Here is a 17,692-nt window from a genome sequence, read left to right as displayed (position 1 = left end):
GTTTCACTCTCATTGTTATTCAGCTAAATAGCCAGTCCAATCACCCTGAGTAGGCCACTCCAAGGGATAAAAAGTCCAATGTCACTTCTATAATCTGGAAGCGATAGATTGTTTTATGTTCAAGGTGGTAGCTAGACTGATGCTTGGCTTGGGGAGTGTGATCTAGACTCTACACTGAAGCCCAGGCAAGACCACTCTCTGTGATTGGTGCTCTGGTATACAAGCCAGTGTTTGGCCAGATATGTCTGCTTGGCATGGCTAAAGGGCTAGCCTCACAGAAACCTGTCATTCATTATAGGCCCTAGAGTACTAGGTTGTCACTGGACATTGTTAATTTTGCTTTATAATGAAATGAGTCAACAATCTCCATCATCAGTTTCTTCTAAACTCAACAAAAAAAGAAACATCCTCTCACTGTCAACTGCGTTTATTTTCAGCAAACTTAACATGTGTAAATATTTGTATGAACATAAGATTCAACAACTGAGACATAAACTGAACAAGTTCCACAGACCACAGACTTCTGACTAACAAAAATGGAATAATGTGTCCCTGAACAAAGGGGGGGTCAAGATCAAAAGTAACAGTCAGTATCTGGTGTGGCCACCAGCTGCATTAAGTATTGCCTTGCATCTCCTCCTCATGGACTGCACCAGATTTGCCAGTTCTTGCTGTGAGATGTTACTCCACTCTTCCACCAAGGCACCTGCAAGTTCCCGGACATTCCTGAGGGGAATGGCCCTAGTCCTCACCCTCCGATCCAATAGGTCCCAGACTTGCTCAATGGGATTGAGATCCGGGCTCTTCTCTGGCCATGGCCAGAATCTCGCACAGATTGAGCAGTATGGCTGGTGGCATTGTCGTGCTGGAGGGTCATGTCAGGATGAGCCTGCAGGAAGGGTGCCACATGAGGGAGGAGGATGTCGTCCCTGTAACGCACAGCGCTGAGATTGCCTGCAATGACAACAAGCTCAGTCCGATGACGCTGTGACACACCGCCCCAGACCATGACGGACCCTCCACCTCCAAATCGATCCTGCTCCAGAGTACAGGCCTCGGTGTAACGCTCATTCCTTCGACGATAAACGTGAATCCGACCATCACCCCTGGTGAGAGAAAACCGCGACTCGTCAGTGAAGAGCACTTTTTGCCAGTCCTGTCTGGTCCAGCGACGGTGGGTTTGTGCCCGTAGGCGACATTGTTGCCAGTGATGTCTGGTGAGGACCTGCCTTACAACCAGCCTACAAGCCCTCAGTCCAGCCTCTCTCAGCCTATTGCGGACAGTCTGAGCACTGATGGCGGGATTGTGCGTTCCTGGTGTACCTCGGACAGTTGTTGTTGCCATGCTGTAACTGTCCCGCATGTGTGATGTTTGGATGTACCGATCCTGTTTATGTGTTACACGTGGTCTGCCACTGCAAGGAAGATCAGCTGTCTGTCCTGTCTCCCTGTAGCGCTGTCTTAGGCGTCTCACAGTACGGACATGGCAATTTATTGCCCTGGCCACATCTGCAGTCCTCATGCCTCCTTGCAGCATGCCTAAGGCACATTCACGTAGATGAGCAGGGACCCTGGGCATCTTTCTTTTGATGTTTTTCAGAGTCAGTAGATAGGCCTCTTTAGTGTCCTAAGGTTTCATAACTGTGACCTTAATTGCCTACCGTCTGTAAGCTGTTAGTGTCTTCACTACGGTGGTTCATTGAACAAGCATGGGAACAGTGTTTAAACCCGTTTACAATGAAGATCTGTGAAGTTATTTGGATTTTTACGAATTATCTTTGAAAGACAGGGTCCTGAAAAAGGTATGTTTCTTTTTTTTGAACAGGTTCGTGGAAAGCATTTTCGCTTTAGGTACTGTACATGAATGAAACAGTTTGGCATTTTGTTTAGAAAGCATGCCTGAACCCAGATCAAAACCTATCTATGGTGAGTGATGCTTTTTTACTCATGTGCCTGAAAGATATTGTAGCCTACTACAGTACATGAGATGTTTCATCACTTCAAGTGTCAACAGGTTTCACCAGTTTTAAGGAAGTCTCATTCAGTAGTTAATGGACTGATAGGACTTTTTCTCCTCTCTGCGAGCTAATTAATTAGTTCCACCTGTGGAAGAGGCATTACTCTGCTGCTCTCTCTCTCTGTCGGCTCCGCCACTCATGCTGAGACGGTTTTAAGCGCTAATTTGTTTTTGTTTCTCTCTGCTAACCTTGGAGGGGGAGAGCGTTATTAGCTTTTTGTGCTTTTCTTCTGCGAGAGATTAAATTCAGGTCGACACAAGGCACTTTTAATTTGCGTTTAATTCTTTTCTCCCCTCATCACCCCATCCTCATAATTCTAATTAGATTTGGGTGAAATGAACTCTAATTAAAAATGTTTTGTCCCCCCACCACCCCCTACCCCCTGAAAGGCAACTGGCAGTGACGTCTTCAACAAGAGTGCCCTGTTCATTTTCTGCTGCTGCAATATAATCTTTGGTATTTGTTTCATTAGCCCATTGCTGATATAGTCCCAAAATGTTTTGCATGTCAGCAATCAGGTTTTCAAGATATTCAACATTCAAAGTACAGAAATACAGCTGGTATCATGTATTTTGCATCATATAATACTGCATTTTGCATCAAAATTAAAGTTACATATCTTGAAAACTTGATTGCTGACATGCAGAACATTTTGGGACTATATCAACAATGGACTAATGAAACAAATACCAAAACATTGTTTTTGGGTGGAATGTTCCTTTAAGTCTTCCATTTAAATTAGGTTTGATTTCCCCTTCAAGATGGTGTGCTGATGATTTTGTCTGCTGATTCCACTGTCATCTCCCCCTTTCTCCCTGTTCATTATTCATGGTTCTTCTGCCAATATCCTGGGAGGAAATGAAATGGGGGGAGCGTTGTGATGAGTATCAGGGAGTTTCAATATAAAGGCAAGGATCCTGCAAAATCATTCATCTCTAGTACACATCAGATGGTGGGGAGACGCATTTGGCTGACTGTCAGTGCATGTCTGGGTTATTGATTTACTCTAGCTCCAGGCTTCACGATAGGTATTAGGCCTTAGACAGTGCCAAAGTCAGGATTCCAATTGAACTACTGGTGATGGGGCGGATGTCACAAATACTTATTTTGGTCTGTCCCTTTAAACAATGGATCACCTACGGACATCTCTTATGACTCTTATTATTGATATTGATGAATGTACTGCATTGTTGAGGCAGATAGCACATCAACATTTTGCTGCGCCTTTAATACCTACTGTAAACTGTGTATGCGATGAGTACAATTTAATTTGATAAGAAAGTAGTGTGGGCCTGAGTGACCGGCTGAGAGCGCTCATCAGGGTGACTACACCATGGCCCTGGCAGAGAACACCTTGGTCTTTAGGATGTGATGAAAAAGCGCCTTCTGATTGGTACTGGTGTTGTTGACTTGTCTTTCCCTTTAAACAGCGATATCACAATTAGCCATGCACTGAATGTGGTCCTTTGCAACCTGGCTGCACGTTTAACGCCCAGGAACAGTTTATATCTGTGTAAATGCCACATTTACATTTTGCAAGAGTGGACGTGTGGCCTGTAAAGCATCAGAGACTTGTAAAATGAAACGGTAAAGCACAGGATTGTGATCGCTCTCAGAGCCATTACTCTGTTCACAGTGTGGTATCCCCAACAAACAAGATCAATGGATGAATAAACTTTTTAAACGTTTATCAAGTCCTATTCAGAGGCAGCTACATAATAAACCATTCAAAAACGCTACGTAAAGAGGTTGACGTTTATCATCTCCTAGGATCCCACTAACAGTGGGAAAACTGAACGTTGTGCTGTCTCAATTTAACATGATTTGCCTGGTGATATTGACAAAGAGAAGAAATCGACTTTGCCGACCTATAATTTTTTCTCTGTTGTTATTTGTTTTCCCTGGGGAGGCTAAATTCGTTTTGAAAGACGATTGGTAGATAATCACAGACAGGAAAAATTGTCTTGCTACATCCTGGGCTGTGTTGTCAGAGCTGCTCCAGGTACACTCATTGTAGCCTACCCATGGCTCAGTGCAGTTCATGACCATGGTCCTAGGAGATTGGTAATCAAACTACCATTGAGACCCTGTGCGCCCACCACCACCACCCTAGGATTGCCAAATAGCAGCTGCAGTGGATTAAACTTTAATGATATATATATATTTTTGCAACCGTAAAGGTATCTTCTCTAGCTGCGGTTAGTTGTTTATGACAGCCCTGTGTGTAGGTTATGGACCCTGGAGCTCTGGTATGCTCACACACACACAGTGTTAATCACACCTGGGCTTGGTACAGTACACCCAGTCCTACAGCCATTATACAGAGCCAGGGGGACCATGACATTCATACAGGCCATTCTCCACTGTTCCCTTTGGTTCCACAGCTTCTATGTCCACAGGATTCTCATAGGTGTCAATAATTCAGAGTTGACACTTCCGTGGGGGTGTGTGTGTGTGTGTGTGTGTGTGTGTGCGCGCGCAACAGTGCAGACGGGGGGGTTGGTGTGTGTACCCAGTCCCGGTGCTGTTCTGTTTTTCAGTATGTACGGTAGGGTGGTATGGTACAGGCATACTGAAATGAAATCCAGGCAAGAAAGGAACACAGGAAAGGAACACTTCTCCCCTGTTGCTAGGTAATGGACCTGGAGCTGGGTTAATTGCTGTATTAAAAAGCATGTAACAGAGAGAGCCTGGCAGATTGGGTGGGCTGCAGAGAACAAATGCCAAGGAGCTCAGATTACCAGGCTACAGAGCGTTAGAGGCCTTAAATATACAGCTCATTCTGGGGTCCAGGGGAGTTTCAGTCACAGTTGCTTGGATGGTAGTATGAGTAGGGTGTCGCAGGTCACAGTGGCGGTATAATTTATTGGTATAGCGGGTGAGTGCTTGACCCTACACAAGTTTTTGAAAAGTACTTCTTATATGTCAAATGTTCTTACTGAAGCCAAACCTGTAGCCTGATCTCTATGTGCATGTTTTTTTCAGCTTGTGATGAATGGAAAGTCCTGCCCAGACCAGATCTCCACCGTGACGTCAACCGCTTTGGCCACACCTCCGTCGTCAGCAATGGGTCAGTCACTTTCATCCAGTATATTGCCCCTCCGTTACTTGGTATTTGTAGTTTTTTATCTCAGTTTTCTTTCATGGGTTTCCTCAGTGTTCCCTGGTAATGATGTGTACTCTGTGTTGTGTTCTCTCCCCAGGTCTATGTATGTGTTTGGTGGTTTCTCTGGTGTGCTGCTGAATGACGTGCTGGTCTACACCCCTCCCAGCTGCCAGGCCTTCAGTGAGGAGCAGCGCTGTGCCAACGCCAGCCCTGGTATCCGCTGTGTCTGGTTTAGGGACCACTGTGTCCCCTGGGACACCAGCCATGCCAACGGCAGCGTGCCCGCTTCCTTCTGCCCTCCACGCACCAGTACGTGTTGTATAACATTGCCCTCGTCACCATTTGAGTTTACATACCTAGCAATACTTACCTTGGAAATTAGGATGGCAACAATTTACTCAAATTTGTAGCCTCCACGATGATTGAATCCACACCTGGATATATGTCTTCACATGTTTTTATCTGTATGTTTCTCATGGGGAGAGATGCTTTCACTTCCCTCTCTGGTAGTTCAAATCAAAATATATTTTTATTTGTCACATGCTTCATAGGCAACAGGTGTAGACTAACAGTGAAACGCTTACTTATGGATGATTTTCCAAACATGCAGAGTTAAAGATAAAATAGAAATAGTGACACGAGGAATAAATACAGTGAATAATAAATACACATAATGACTAAAAATAACATAGCTATATACAGGGAGTAGAAAGTAACATGGCTATATACAGGGAGTATAAAATAACATGACCATATACAGGGAGTAGAAAATAACATGGCTATATACAGGGAGGAGAAAATAACATGGCTATATACAGGGAGTAGAAAATAACATGGCTATATACAGGGAGTAGAAAATAACATGGCTATATACAGGGAGTAGAAAATAACATGGCTATATACAGGGAGTAGAAAATAACATGGCTATATACAGGGAGTAGAAAATAACATAGAAATAACATGGCTATATACAGGGAGTAGAAAATAACATGGCTATATACAGGGAGTAGAAAATAACATGGCTATATACAGGGAGTAGAAAATAACATGGCTATATACAGGGAGTAGAACATAACATGACTATATACAGGGAGTAGAAAATAACATGACTATATACAGGGAGTAGAAAATAACATGGCTATATACAGGGAGTAGAAAATAACATGACTATATACAGGGAGTAGAAAATAACATGGCTATATACAGGGAGTAGAAAATAACATGGCTATATACAGGGAGTAGAACATAACATGACTATATACAGGGAGTAGAAAATAACATGACTATATACAGGGAGTAGAAAATAACATGGCTATATACCGGGAGTAGAACATAACATAGAAAATAACATGGCTATATACAGGGAGTAGAACATAACATAGAAAATAACATGGCGATATACAGGGAGTAGAAAATAACATGGCTATATACAGGGAGTATAAAATAACATGACTATATACAGGGAGTAGAAAATAACATGGCTATATACAGGGAGGAGAAAATAACATGGCTATATACAGGGAGTAGAAAATAACATGGCTATATACAGGGAGTAGAAAATAACATGGCTATATACAGGGAGTAGAACATAACATAGAAAATAACATGGCTATATACAGGGAGTAGAAAATAACATGGCTATATACAGGGAGTAGAACATAACATAGAAAATAACATGGCGATATACAGGGAGTAGAAAATAACATGGCTATATACAGGGAGTATAAAATAACATGACTATATACAGGGAGTATAAAATAACATGGCTATATACAGGGAGTAGAAAATAACATGGCTATATACAGGGAGTAGAAAATAACATGACTATATACAGGGAGTAGAAAATAACATGGCTATATACATTGAGTAGAACATAACATAGAAAATAACATGGCTATATACAGGGAGTAGAAAATAACATGGCTATATACAGGGAGTAGAACATAACATAGAAAAAAACATGGCGATATACAGGGAGTAGAAAATAACATGGCTATATACAGGGAGTATAAAATAACAGGACTATATACAGGGAGTATAAAATAACATGGCTATATACAGGGAGTATAAAATAACATGGCTATATACAGGGAGTATAAAATAACATGACTATATACAGGGAGTAGAAAATAACATGGCTATATACAGGGAGTATAAAATAACATGACTATATAGAGGGAGTATAAAATAACATGACCATATACAGGGAGTAGAAAATAACATGGCTATATACAGGGAGGAGAAAATAACATGGCTATATACAGGGAGTAGAAAATAACATGGCTATATACAGGGAGTAGAAAATAACATGGCTATATACAGGGAGTAGAAAATAACATAGAAATAACATGGCTATATACAGGGAGTAGAAAATAACATGGCTATATACAGGGAGTAGAAAATAACATAGAAATAACATGGCTATATACAGGGAGTAGAAAATAACATGGCTATATACAGGGAGTAGAAAATGACATGGCTATATACAGGGAGTAGAAAATAACATGACTATATACAGGGAGTAGAAAATAACATGACTATATACAGGGAGTAGAAAATAACATGACTATATACAGGGAGTAGAAAATAACATAGAAATAACATGGCTATATACAGGAGTAGAAAATAACATGGCTATATACAGGGAGTAGAAAATGACATGGCTATATACAGGGAGTAGAAAATGACATGGCTATATACAGGGAGTAGAAAATAACATGACTATATACAGGGAGTAGAAAATAACATGACTATATACAGGGAGTAGAAAATAACATGACTATATACAGGGAGTAGAAAATAACATAGAAAATAACATGACTATATACAGGGAGTAGAAAATAACATGGCTATATACAGGGAGTAGAAAATAACATGACTATATACAGGGAGTAGAAAATAACATGACTATATACAGGGAGTAGAACATAACATGACTATATACAGGGAGTAGAAAATAACATGACTATATACAGGGAGTAGAAAATAACATGACTATATACAGGGAGTAGAAAATAACATAGAAAATAACATGGCGATATACAGGAGTAGAACATAACATAGAAAATAACATGACCATATACAGGAGTAGAAAATAACATGACCATATACAGGAGTAGAAAATAACATGACCATATACAGGGAGTAGAAAATAACATGACCATATACAGGGAGTAGAACATAACATAGAAAATAACATGGCGATATACAGGAGTAGAAAATAACATGACCATATACAGGGAGTAGAAAATAACATAGAAAATAACATGACCATATACAGGAGTAGAACATAACATAGAAAATAACATGACCATATACAGGAGTAGAAAATAACATAGAAAATATTATGACCATATACAGGAGTAGAACATAACATAGAAAATAACATGACCATATACAGGAGTAGAACATAACATAGAAAATAACATGACCATATACAGGAGTAGAACATAACATAGAAAATAACATGACCATATACAGGGAGTAGAACATAACATAGAAAATAACATGACCATATACAGGGAGTAGAAAATAACATGACTATATACAGGAGTAGAAAATAACATGACTATATACAGGAGTAGAAAATAACATAGAAAATAACATGACTATATACAGGGAGTAGAAAATAACATGGCTATATACAGGGAGTAGAAAATAACATGACTATATACAGGAGTAGAAAATAACATGACTATATACAGGAGTAGAACATAACATGACTATATACAGGGAGTAGAAAATAACATGACTATATACAGGGAGTAGAAAATAACATAGAAAATAACATGGCGATATACAGGAGTAGAACATAACATAGAAAATAACATGACCATATACAGGGAGTAGAAAATAACATGGCTATATACAGGGAGTAGAAAATAACATGACTATATACAGGGAGTAGAACATAACATAGAAAATAACATGGCGATATACAGGGAGTAGAAAATAACATGACAATATACAGGGAGTAGAAAATAACATAGAAAATAACATGACCATATACAGGGAGTAGAACATAACATAGAAAATAACATGACCATATACAGGAGTAGAACATAACATAGAAAATAACATGACCATATACAGGGAGTAGAACATAACATAGAAAATAACATGACTATATACAGGGAGTAGAAAATAACATAGAAAATAACATGGCGATATACAGGGAGTAGAACATAACATAGAAATAACATGACCATATACAGGAGTAGAAAATAACATGACCATATACAGGAGTAGAAAATAACATGACCATATACAGGGAGTAGAACATAACATAGAAAATAACATGGCTATATACAGGGAGTAGAAAATAACATGACTATATACAGGAGTAGAAAATAACATGACCATATACAGGAGTAGAAAATAACATGACTATATACAGGGAGTAGAACATAACATAGAAAATAACATGGCTATATACAGGAGTAGAAAATAACATGACTATATACAGGAGTAGAAAATAACATAGAAAATAACATGACCATATACAGGAGTAGAAAATAACATGGCTATATACAGGGAGTAGAAAATAACATGGCTATATACAGGGAGTAGAAAATAACATGACTATATACAGGAGTAGAACATAACATAGAAAATAACATGGCGATATACAGGGAGTAGAAAATAACATGACTATATACAGGGAGTAGAAAATAACATGACTATATACAGGAGTAGAAAATAACATGGCTATATACAGGGAGTGTAAAATAACATGACTATATACAGGAGTAGAAAATAACATGGCTATATACAGGAGTAGAACATAACATAGAAAATAACATGGCTATATACAGGAGTAGAAAATAACATGGCTATATACAGGGAGTAGAAAATAACATGACTATATACAGGGAGTAGAAAATAACATGGCTATATACAGGAGTATAAAATAACATGGCTATATACAGGAGTAGAACATAACATAGAAAATAACATGACTATATACAGGGAGTAGAAAATAACATGGCTAAATACAGGGAGTAGAAAATAACATAGAAAATAACATGGCTATATACAGGAGTAGAAAATAACATGGCTATATACAGGAGTAGAAAATAACATAGAAAATAACATGGCTATATACAGGGAGTGAAAATAACATAGAAAATAACATGGCTATATACAGGAGTAGAAAATAACATGGCTATATACAGGAGTATAAAATAACATAGAAAATAACATGGCTATATACAGGAGTAGAAAATAACATAGAAAATAACATGGCTATATACAGGAGTAGAAAATAACATGGCTATATACAGGGAGTAGAAAATAACAGAAAATAACATGGCTAAATACAGGAGTAGAAAATAACATAGAAAATAACATGGCTATATACAGGGAGTATAAAATAACATAGAAAATAACATGGCTATATACAGGGAGTAGAAAATAACATAGAAAATAACATGGCTATATACAGGGAGTAGGAAATAACATAGAAATAACATGGCTATATACAGGGAGTAGAAAATAACATGGCTATATACAGGAGTAGAAAATAACAGAAAATAACATGGCTATATACAGGAGTAGAACATAACATAGAAAATAACATGGCTATATACAGAGAGTAGGAAATAACATAGAAATAACATGGCTATATACAGGAGTAGAAAATAACATGGCTATATACAGGAGTAGAAAATAACATAGAAAATAACATGGCTATATACAGGAGTATAAAATAACATGGCTATATACAGGAGTAGAAAAATAACATGGCTATATACAGGAGTATAAAATAACATGGCTATATACAGGAGAGAAAATAACATGGCTATATACAGGGAGGAGAACATAACATGGCTATATACAGGAGTAGAACATAACATGGCTATATACAGGGAGTATAAAATAACATGGCTATATACAGGAGTAGAAAATAACATGGCTATATACAGGAGTAGAACATAACATAGAAAATAACATGGCTATATACAGGAGTAGAAAATAACATGGCTATATACAGAGTATAAAATAACATGACTATATACAGGGAGTAGAAAATAACATGACTATATACAGGAGTAGAACATAACATGACTATATACAGGAGTAGGAAATAACATAGAAATAACATGGCTATATACAGGAGTAGAAAATAACATAGAAAATAACATGGCTATATACAGGGAGTAGAAAATAACATAGAAATAACATGGCTATATACAGGAGTAGAAAATAACATGGCTATATACAGGAGTAGAAAATAACATAGAAAATAACATGGCTATATACAGGGAGTAGAAAATAACATAGAAAATAACATGGCTATATACAGGAGTAGAAAATAACATGGCTATATACAGGAGTAGAAAATAACATAGAAAATAACATGGCTATATACAGGGAGTATAAAATGACATGGCTATATACAGGAGTAGAAAAATAACATGGCTATATACAGGGAGTATAAAATAACATGGCTATATACAGGGAGTAGAAAATAACATGGCTATATACAGGAGTAGAAAATAACATGGCTATATACAGGAGGAGAAAATAACATGGCTATATACAGGAGTAGAACATAACATGGCTATATACAGGAGTATAAAATAACATGGCTATATACAGGAGTAGAAAATAACATGGCTATATACAGGAGTAGAACATAACAGAAAATAACATGGCTATATACAGGAGTAGAAAATAACATGGCTATATACAGGAGTAGAACATAACATAGAAAATAACATGGCGATATACAGGGAGTAGAAAATAACATGGCTATATACAGGAGTATAAAATAACATGACTATATACAGGGAGTAGAAAATAACATGACTATATACAGGGAGTAGAAAATAACATGACTATATACAGGAGTAGAACATAACATGACTATATACAGGAGTAGAAAATAACATGACTATATACAGGGAGTAGAAAATAACATGACTATATACAGGAGTAGAAAATAACATGGCTATATACAGGGAGTAGAAAATAACATGACTATATACAGGAGTAGAAAATAACATGGCTATATACAGGAGTATAAAATAACATGACTATATACAGGGAGTAGAAAATAACATGACTATATACAGGGAGTAGAAAATAACATGGCTATATACAGGGAGTAGAAAATAACATGACTATATACAGGAGTAGAAAATAACATGGCTATATACAGGAGTAGAAAATAACATGACTATATACAGGAGTAGAAAATAACATGACTATATACAGGGAGTAGAACATAACATGACTATATACAGGGAGTAGAAAATAACATGACTATATACAGGGAGTAGAAAATAACATGACTATATACAGGGAGTAGAAAATAACATGGCTATATACAGGGAGTGTAAAATAACATGACTATATACAGGGAGTAGAAAATAACATGGCTATATACAGGGAGTAGAACATAACATAGAAAATAACATGGCTATATAAAAGGAGTAGAAAATAACATGGCTATATACAGGGAGTAGAAAATAACATGACTATATACAGGGAGTAGAAAATAACATGGCTATATACAGGGAGTAGAACATAACATGGCTATATACAGGGAGTAGAACATAACATAGAAAATAACATGACTATATACAGGGAGTAGAAAATAACATGGCTAAATACAGGGAGTAGAAAATAACAGAAAATAACATGGCTATATACAGGGAGTAGAAAATAACATGGCTATATACAGGGAGTAGAAAATAACATAGAAAATAACATGGCTATATACAGGGAGTGAAAATAACATAGAAAATAACATGGCTATATACAGGGAGTAGAAAATAACATGGCTATATACAGGGAGTATAAAATAACATAGAAAATAACATGGCTATATACAGGGAGTAGAAAATAACATAGAAAATAACATGGCTATATACAGGAGTAGAAAATAACATGGCTATATACAGGAGTAGAAAATAACAGAAAATAACATGGCTAAATACAGGGAGTAGAAAATAACATAGAAAATAACATGGCTATATACAGGGAGTAGAAAATAACATGGCTATATACAGGGAGTATAAAATAACATAGAAAATAACATGGCTATATACAGGGAGTAGAAAATAACATAGAAAATAACATGGCTATATACAGGGAGTAGGAAATAACATAGAAATAACATGGCTATATACAGGGAGTAGAAAATAACATGGCTATATACAGGAGTAGAAAATAACAGAAAATAACATGGCTATATACAGGAGTAGAACATAACATAGAAAATAACATGGCTATATACAGAGAGTAGGAAATAACATAGAAATAACATGGCTATATACAGGAGTAGAAAATAACATGGCTATATACAGGAGTAGAAAATAACATAGAAAATAACATGGCTATATACAGGAGTATAAAATAACATGGCTATATACAGGAGTAGAAAAATAACATGGCTATATACAGGAGTATAAAATAACATGGCTATATACAGGGAGTAGAAAATAACATGGCTATATACAGGAGTAGAAAATAACATGGCTATATACAGGAGGAGAACATAACATGGCTATATACAGGGAGTAGAACATAACATGGCTATATACAGGAGTATAAAATAACATGGCTATATACAGGAGTAGAAAATAACATGGCTATATACAGGGAGTAGAAAATAACATGACTATATACAGGGAGTAGAAAATAACATGGCTATATACAGGGAGTAGAAAATAACATGACTATATACAGGAGTAGAAAATAACATGGCTATATACAGGAGTAGAAAATAACATGACTATATACAGGAGTAGAAAATAACATAGAAATAACATGGCTATATACAGGGAGTAGAAAATAACATGGCTATATACAGGAGTAGGAAATAACATAGAAATAACATGGCTATATACAGGAGTAGAAAATAACATAGAAAATAACATGGCTATATACAGGAGTAGAAAATAACATAGAAATAACATGGCTATATACAGGAGTAGAAAATAACATGGCTATATACAGGGAGTAGAAAATAACATAGAAAATAACATGGCTATATACAGGAGTAGAAAATAACATAGAAAATAACATGGCTATATACAGGAGTAGAAAATAACATGGCTATATACAGGAGTAGAAGATAACATAGAAAATAACATGGCTATATACAGGAGTATAAAATAACATGGCTATATACAGGGAGTAGAAAAATAACATGGCTATATACAGGAGTATAAAATAACATGGCTATATACAGGGAGTAGAAAATAACATGGCTATATACAGGAGTAGAAAATAACATGGCTATATACAGGAGGAGAAAATAACATGGCTATATACAGGGAGTAGAACATAACATGGCTATATACAGGAGTATAAAATAACATGGCTATATACAGGAGTAGAAAATAACATGGCTATATACAGGGAGTAGAACATAACAGAAAATAACATGGCTATATACAGGAGTAGAAAATAACATGGCTATATACAGGAGTAGAACATAACATAGAAAATAACATGGCGATATACAGGAGTAGAAAATAACATGGCTATATACAGGAGTATAAAATAACATGACTATATACAGGGAGTAGAAAATAACATGACTATATACAGGGAGTAGAACATAACATGACTATATACAGGGAGTAGAAAATAACATGACTATATACAGGAGTAGAAAATAACATGACTATATACAGGAGTAGAAAATAACATGGCTATATACAGGAGTAGAAAATAACATGACTATATACAGGGAGTAGACAATAACATGGCTATATACAGGGAGTAGAAAATAACATGACTATATACAGGGAGTAGAAAATAACATGGCTATATACAGGGAGTAGAAAATAACATGGCTATATACAGGGAGTAGAAAATAACATGGCTATATACAGGGAGTAGAAAATAACATGACTATATACAGGGAGTAGAAAATAACATGACTATATACAGGGAGTAGAACATAACATGACTATATACAGGGAGTAGAAAATAACATGACTATATACAGGGAGTAGAAAATAACATGACTATATACAGGGAGTAGAAAATAACATGGCTATATACAGGGAGTAGAAAATAACATGACTATATACAGGGAGTAGAACATAACATAGAAAATAACATGGCGGCGATATACAGGGAGTAGAAAATAACATGACTATATACAGGGAGTAGAAAATAACATGACTATATACAGGGAGTAGAAAATAACATGGCTATATACAGGGAGTGTAAAATAACATGACTATATACAGGGAGTAGAAAATAACATGGCTATATACAGGAGTAGAAAATAACATGACTATATACAGGAGTAGAAAATAACATGGCTATATACAGGAGTATAAAATAACATGGCTATATACAGGAGTAGAACATAACATGGCTATATACAGGGAGTAGAACATAACATAGAAAATAACATGACTATATACAGGGAGTAGAAAATAACATGGCTAAATACAGGGAGTAGAAAATAACATAGAAAATAACATGGCTATATACAGGGAGTAGAAAATAACATGGCTATATACAGGGAGTAGAAAATAACATAGAAAATAACATGGCTATATACAGGGAGTAGAAAATAACATAGAAAATAACATGGCTATATACAGGGAGTAGAAAATAACATGGCTATATACAGGGAGTATAAAATAACATAGAAAATAACATGGCTATATACAGGGAGTAGAAAATAACATAGAAAATAACATGGCTATATACAGGGAGTAGAAAATAACATAGAAAATAACATGGCTATATACAGGGAGTAGAAAATAACAGAAAATAACATGGCTAAATACAGGGAGTAGAAAATAACATAGAAAATAACATGGCTATATACAGGAGTAGAAAATAACATGGCTATATACAGGAGTATAAAATAACATAGAAAATAACATGGCTATATACAGGGAGTAGAAAATAACATAGAAAATAACATGGCTATATACAGGAGTAGGAAATAACATAGAAATAACATGGCTATATACAGGAGTAGAAAATAACATGGCTATATACAGGAGTAGAAAATAACATAGAAAATAACATGGCTATATACAGGGAGTAGAAAATAACATAGAAAATAACATGGCTATATACAGGAGTAGGAAATAACAGAAATAACATGGCTATATACAGGGAGTAGAAAATAACATGGCTATATACAGGAGTAGAAAATAACATAGAAAATAACATGGCTATATACAGGAGTATAAAATAACATGGCTATATACAGGAGTAGAAAAATAACATGGCTATATACAGGGAGTATAAAATAACATGGCTATATACAGGAGTAGAAAATAACATGGCTATATACAGGAGTAGAAAATAACATGGCTATATACAGGAGGAGAAAATAACATGGCTATATACAGGAGTAGAACATAACATGGCTATATACAGGAGTATAAAATAACATGGCTATATACAGGAGTAGAAAATAACATGGCTATATACAGGAGTAGAACATAACAGAAAATAACATGGCTATATACAGGAGTAGAAAATAACATGGCTATATACAGGGAGTAGAACATAACATAGAAAATAACATGGCGATATACAGGAGTAGAAAATAACATGGCTATATACAGGAGTATAAAATAACATGACTATATACAGGGAGTAGAAAATAACATAGAAAATAACATGGCTATATACAGGAGTAGAAAATAACATAGAAAATAACATGGCTATATACAGGAGTAGAAAATAACAGAAAATAACATGGCTAAATACAGGGAGTAGAAAATAACATAGAAAATAACATGGCTATATACAGGAGTAGAAAATAACATGGCTATATACAGGAGTATAAAATAACATAGAAAATAACATGGCTATATACAGGGAGTAGAAAATAACATAGAAAATAACATGGCTATATACAGGAGTAGGAAATAACATAGAAATAACATGGCTATATACAGGGAGTAGAAAATAACATGGCTATATACAGGAGTAGAAAATAACATAGAAAATAACATGGCTATATACAGGAGTAGAAAATAACATAGAAAATAACATGGCTATATACAGGAGTAGGAAATAACAGAAATAACATGGCTATATACAGGGAGTAGAAAATAACATGGCTATATACAGGAGTAGAAAATAACATAGAAAATAACATGGCTATATACAGGAGTATAAAATAACATGGCTATATACAGGGAGTAGAAAAATAACATGGCTATATACAGGGAGTATAAAATAACATGGCTATATACAGGGAGTAGAAAATAACATGGCTATATACAGGGAGTAGAAAATAACATGGCTATATACAGGGAGGAGAAAATAACATGGCTATATACAGGGAGTAGAACATAACATGGCTATATACAGGGAGTATAAAATAACATGGCTATATACAGGGAGTAGAAAATAACATGGCTATATACATGGAGTAGAACATAACATAGAAAATAACATGGCTATATACAGGGAGTAGAAAATAACATGGCTATATACAGGGAGTAGAACATAACATAGAAAAAAACATGGCGATATACAGGGAGTAGAAAATAACATGGCTATATACAGGGAGTATAAAATAACAGGACTATATACAGGGAGTATAAAATAACATGGCTATATACAG

General features: G+C 35.8%; 1 protein-coding gene across 2 annotated transcripts in view; it reads left to right on the top strand.

The window, feature by feature from the left end:
• Positions 1 to 17,692, top strand: part of LOC112253122 (attractin-like protein 1) — a 385,056-nt gene that overhangs the window by 77,372 nt on the left and 289,992 nt on the right. For both annotated transcript variants that reach the window (XM_024425061.2, XM_024425060.2), the window contains exons 11-12: positions 5,004 to 5,088; positions 5,222 to 5,433. In XM_024425061.2, the coding sequence (XP_024280829.1) occupies positions 5,004 to 5,088; positions 5,222 to 5,433 (297 nt within the window). The remainder of the gene's footprint in view (positions 1 to 5,003; positions 5,089 to 5,221; positions 5,434 to 17,692) is intronic.

The sequence above is a fragment of the Oncorhynchus tshawytscha genome, linkage group LG06 (assembly GCF_018296145.1).
Source record: "Oncorhynchus tshawytscha isolate Ot180627B linkage group LG06, Otsh_v2.0, whole genome shotgun sequence".
Lineage (NCBI taxonomy): Eukaryota > Metazoa > Chordata > Actinopteri > Salmoniformes > Salmonidae > Oncorhynchus > Oncorhynchus tshawytscha.
The sequence above is the reverse complement of the archived record's forward strand: the minus strand, read 5'-3'. Positions and strand labels throughout refer to the sequence as shown.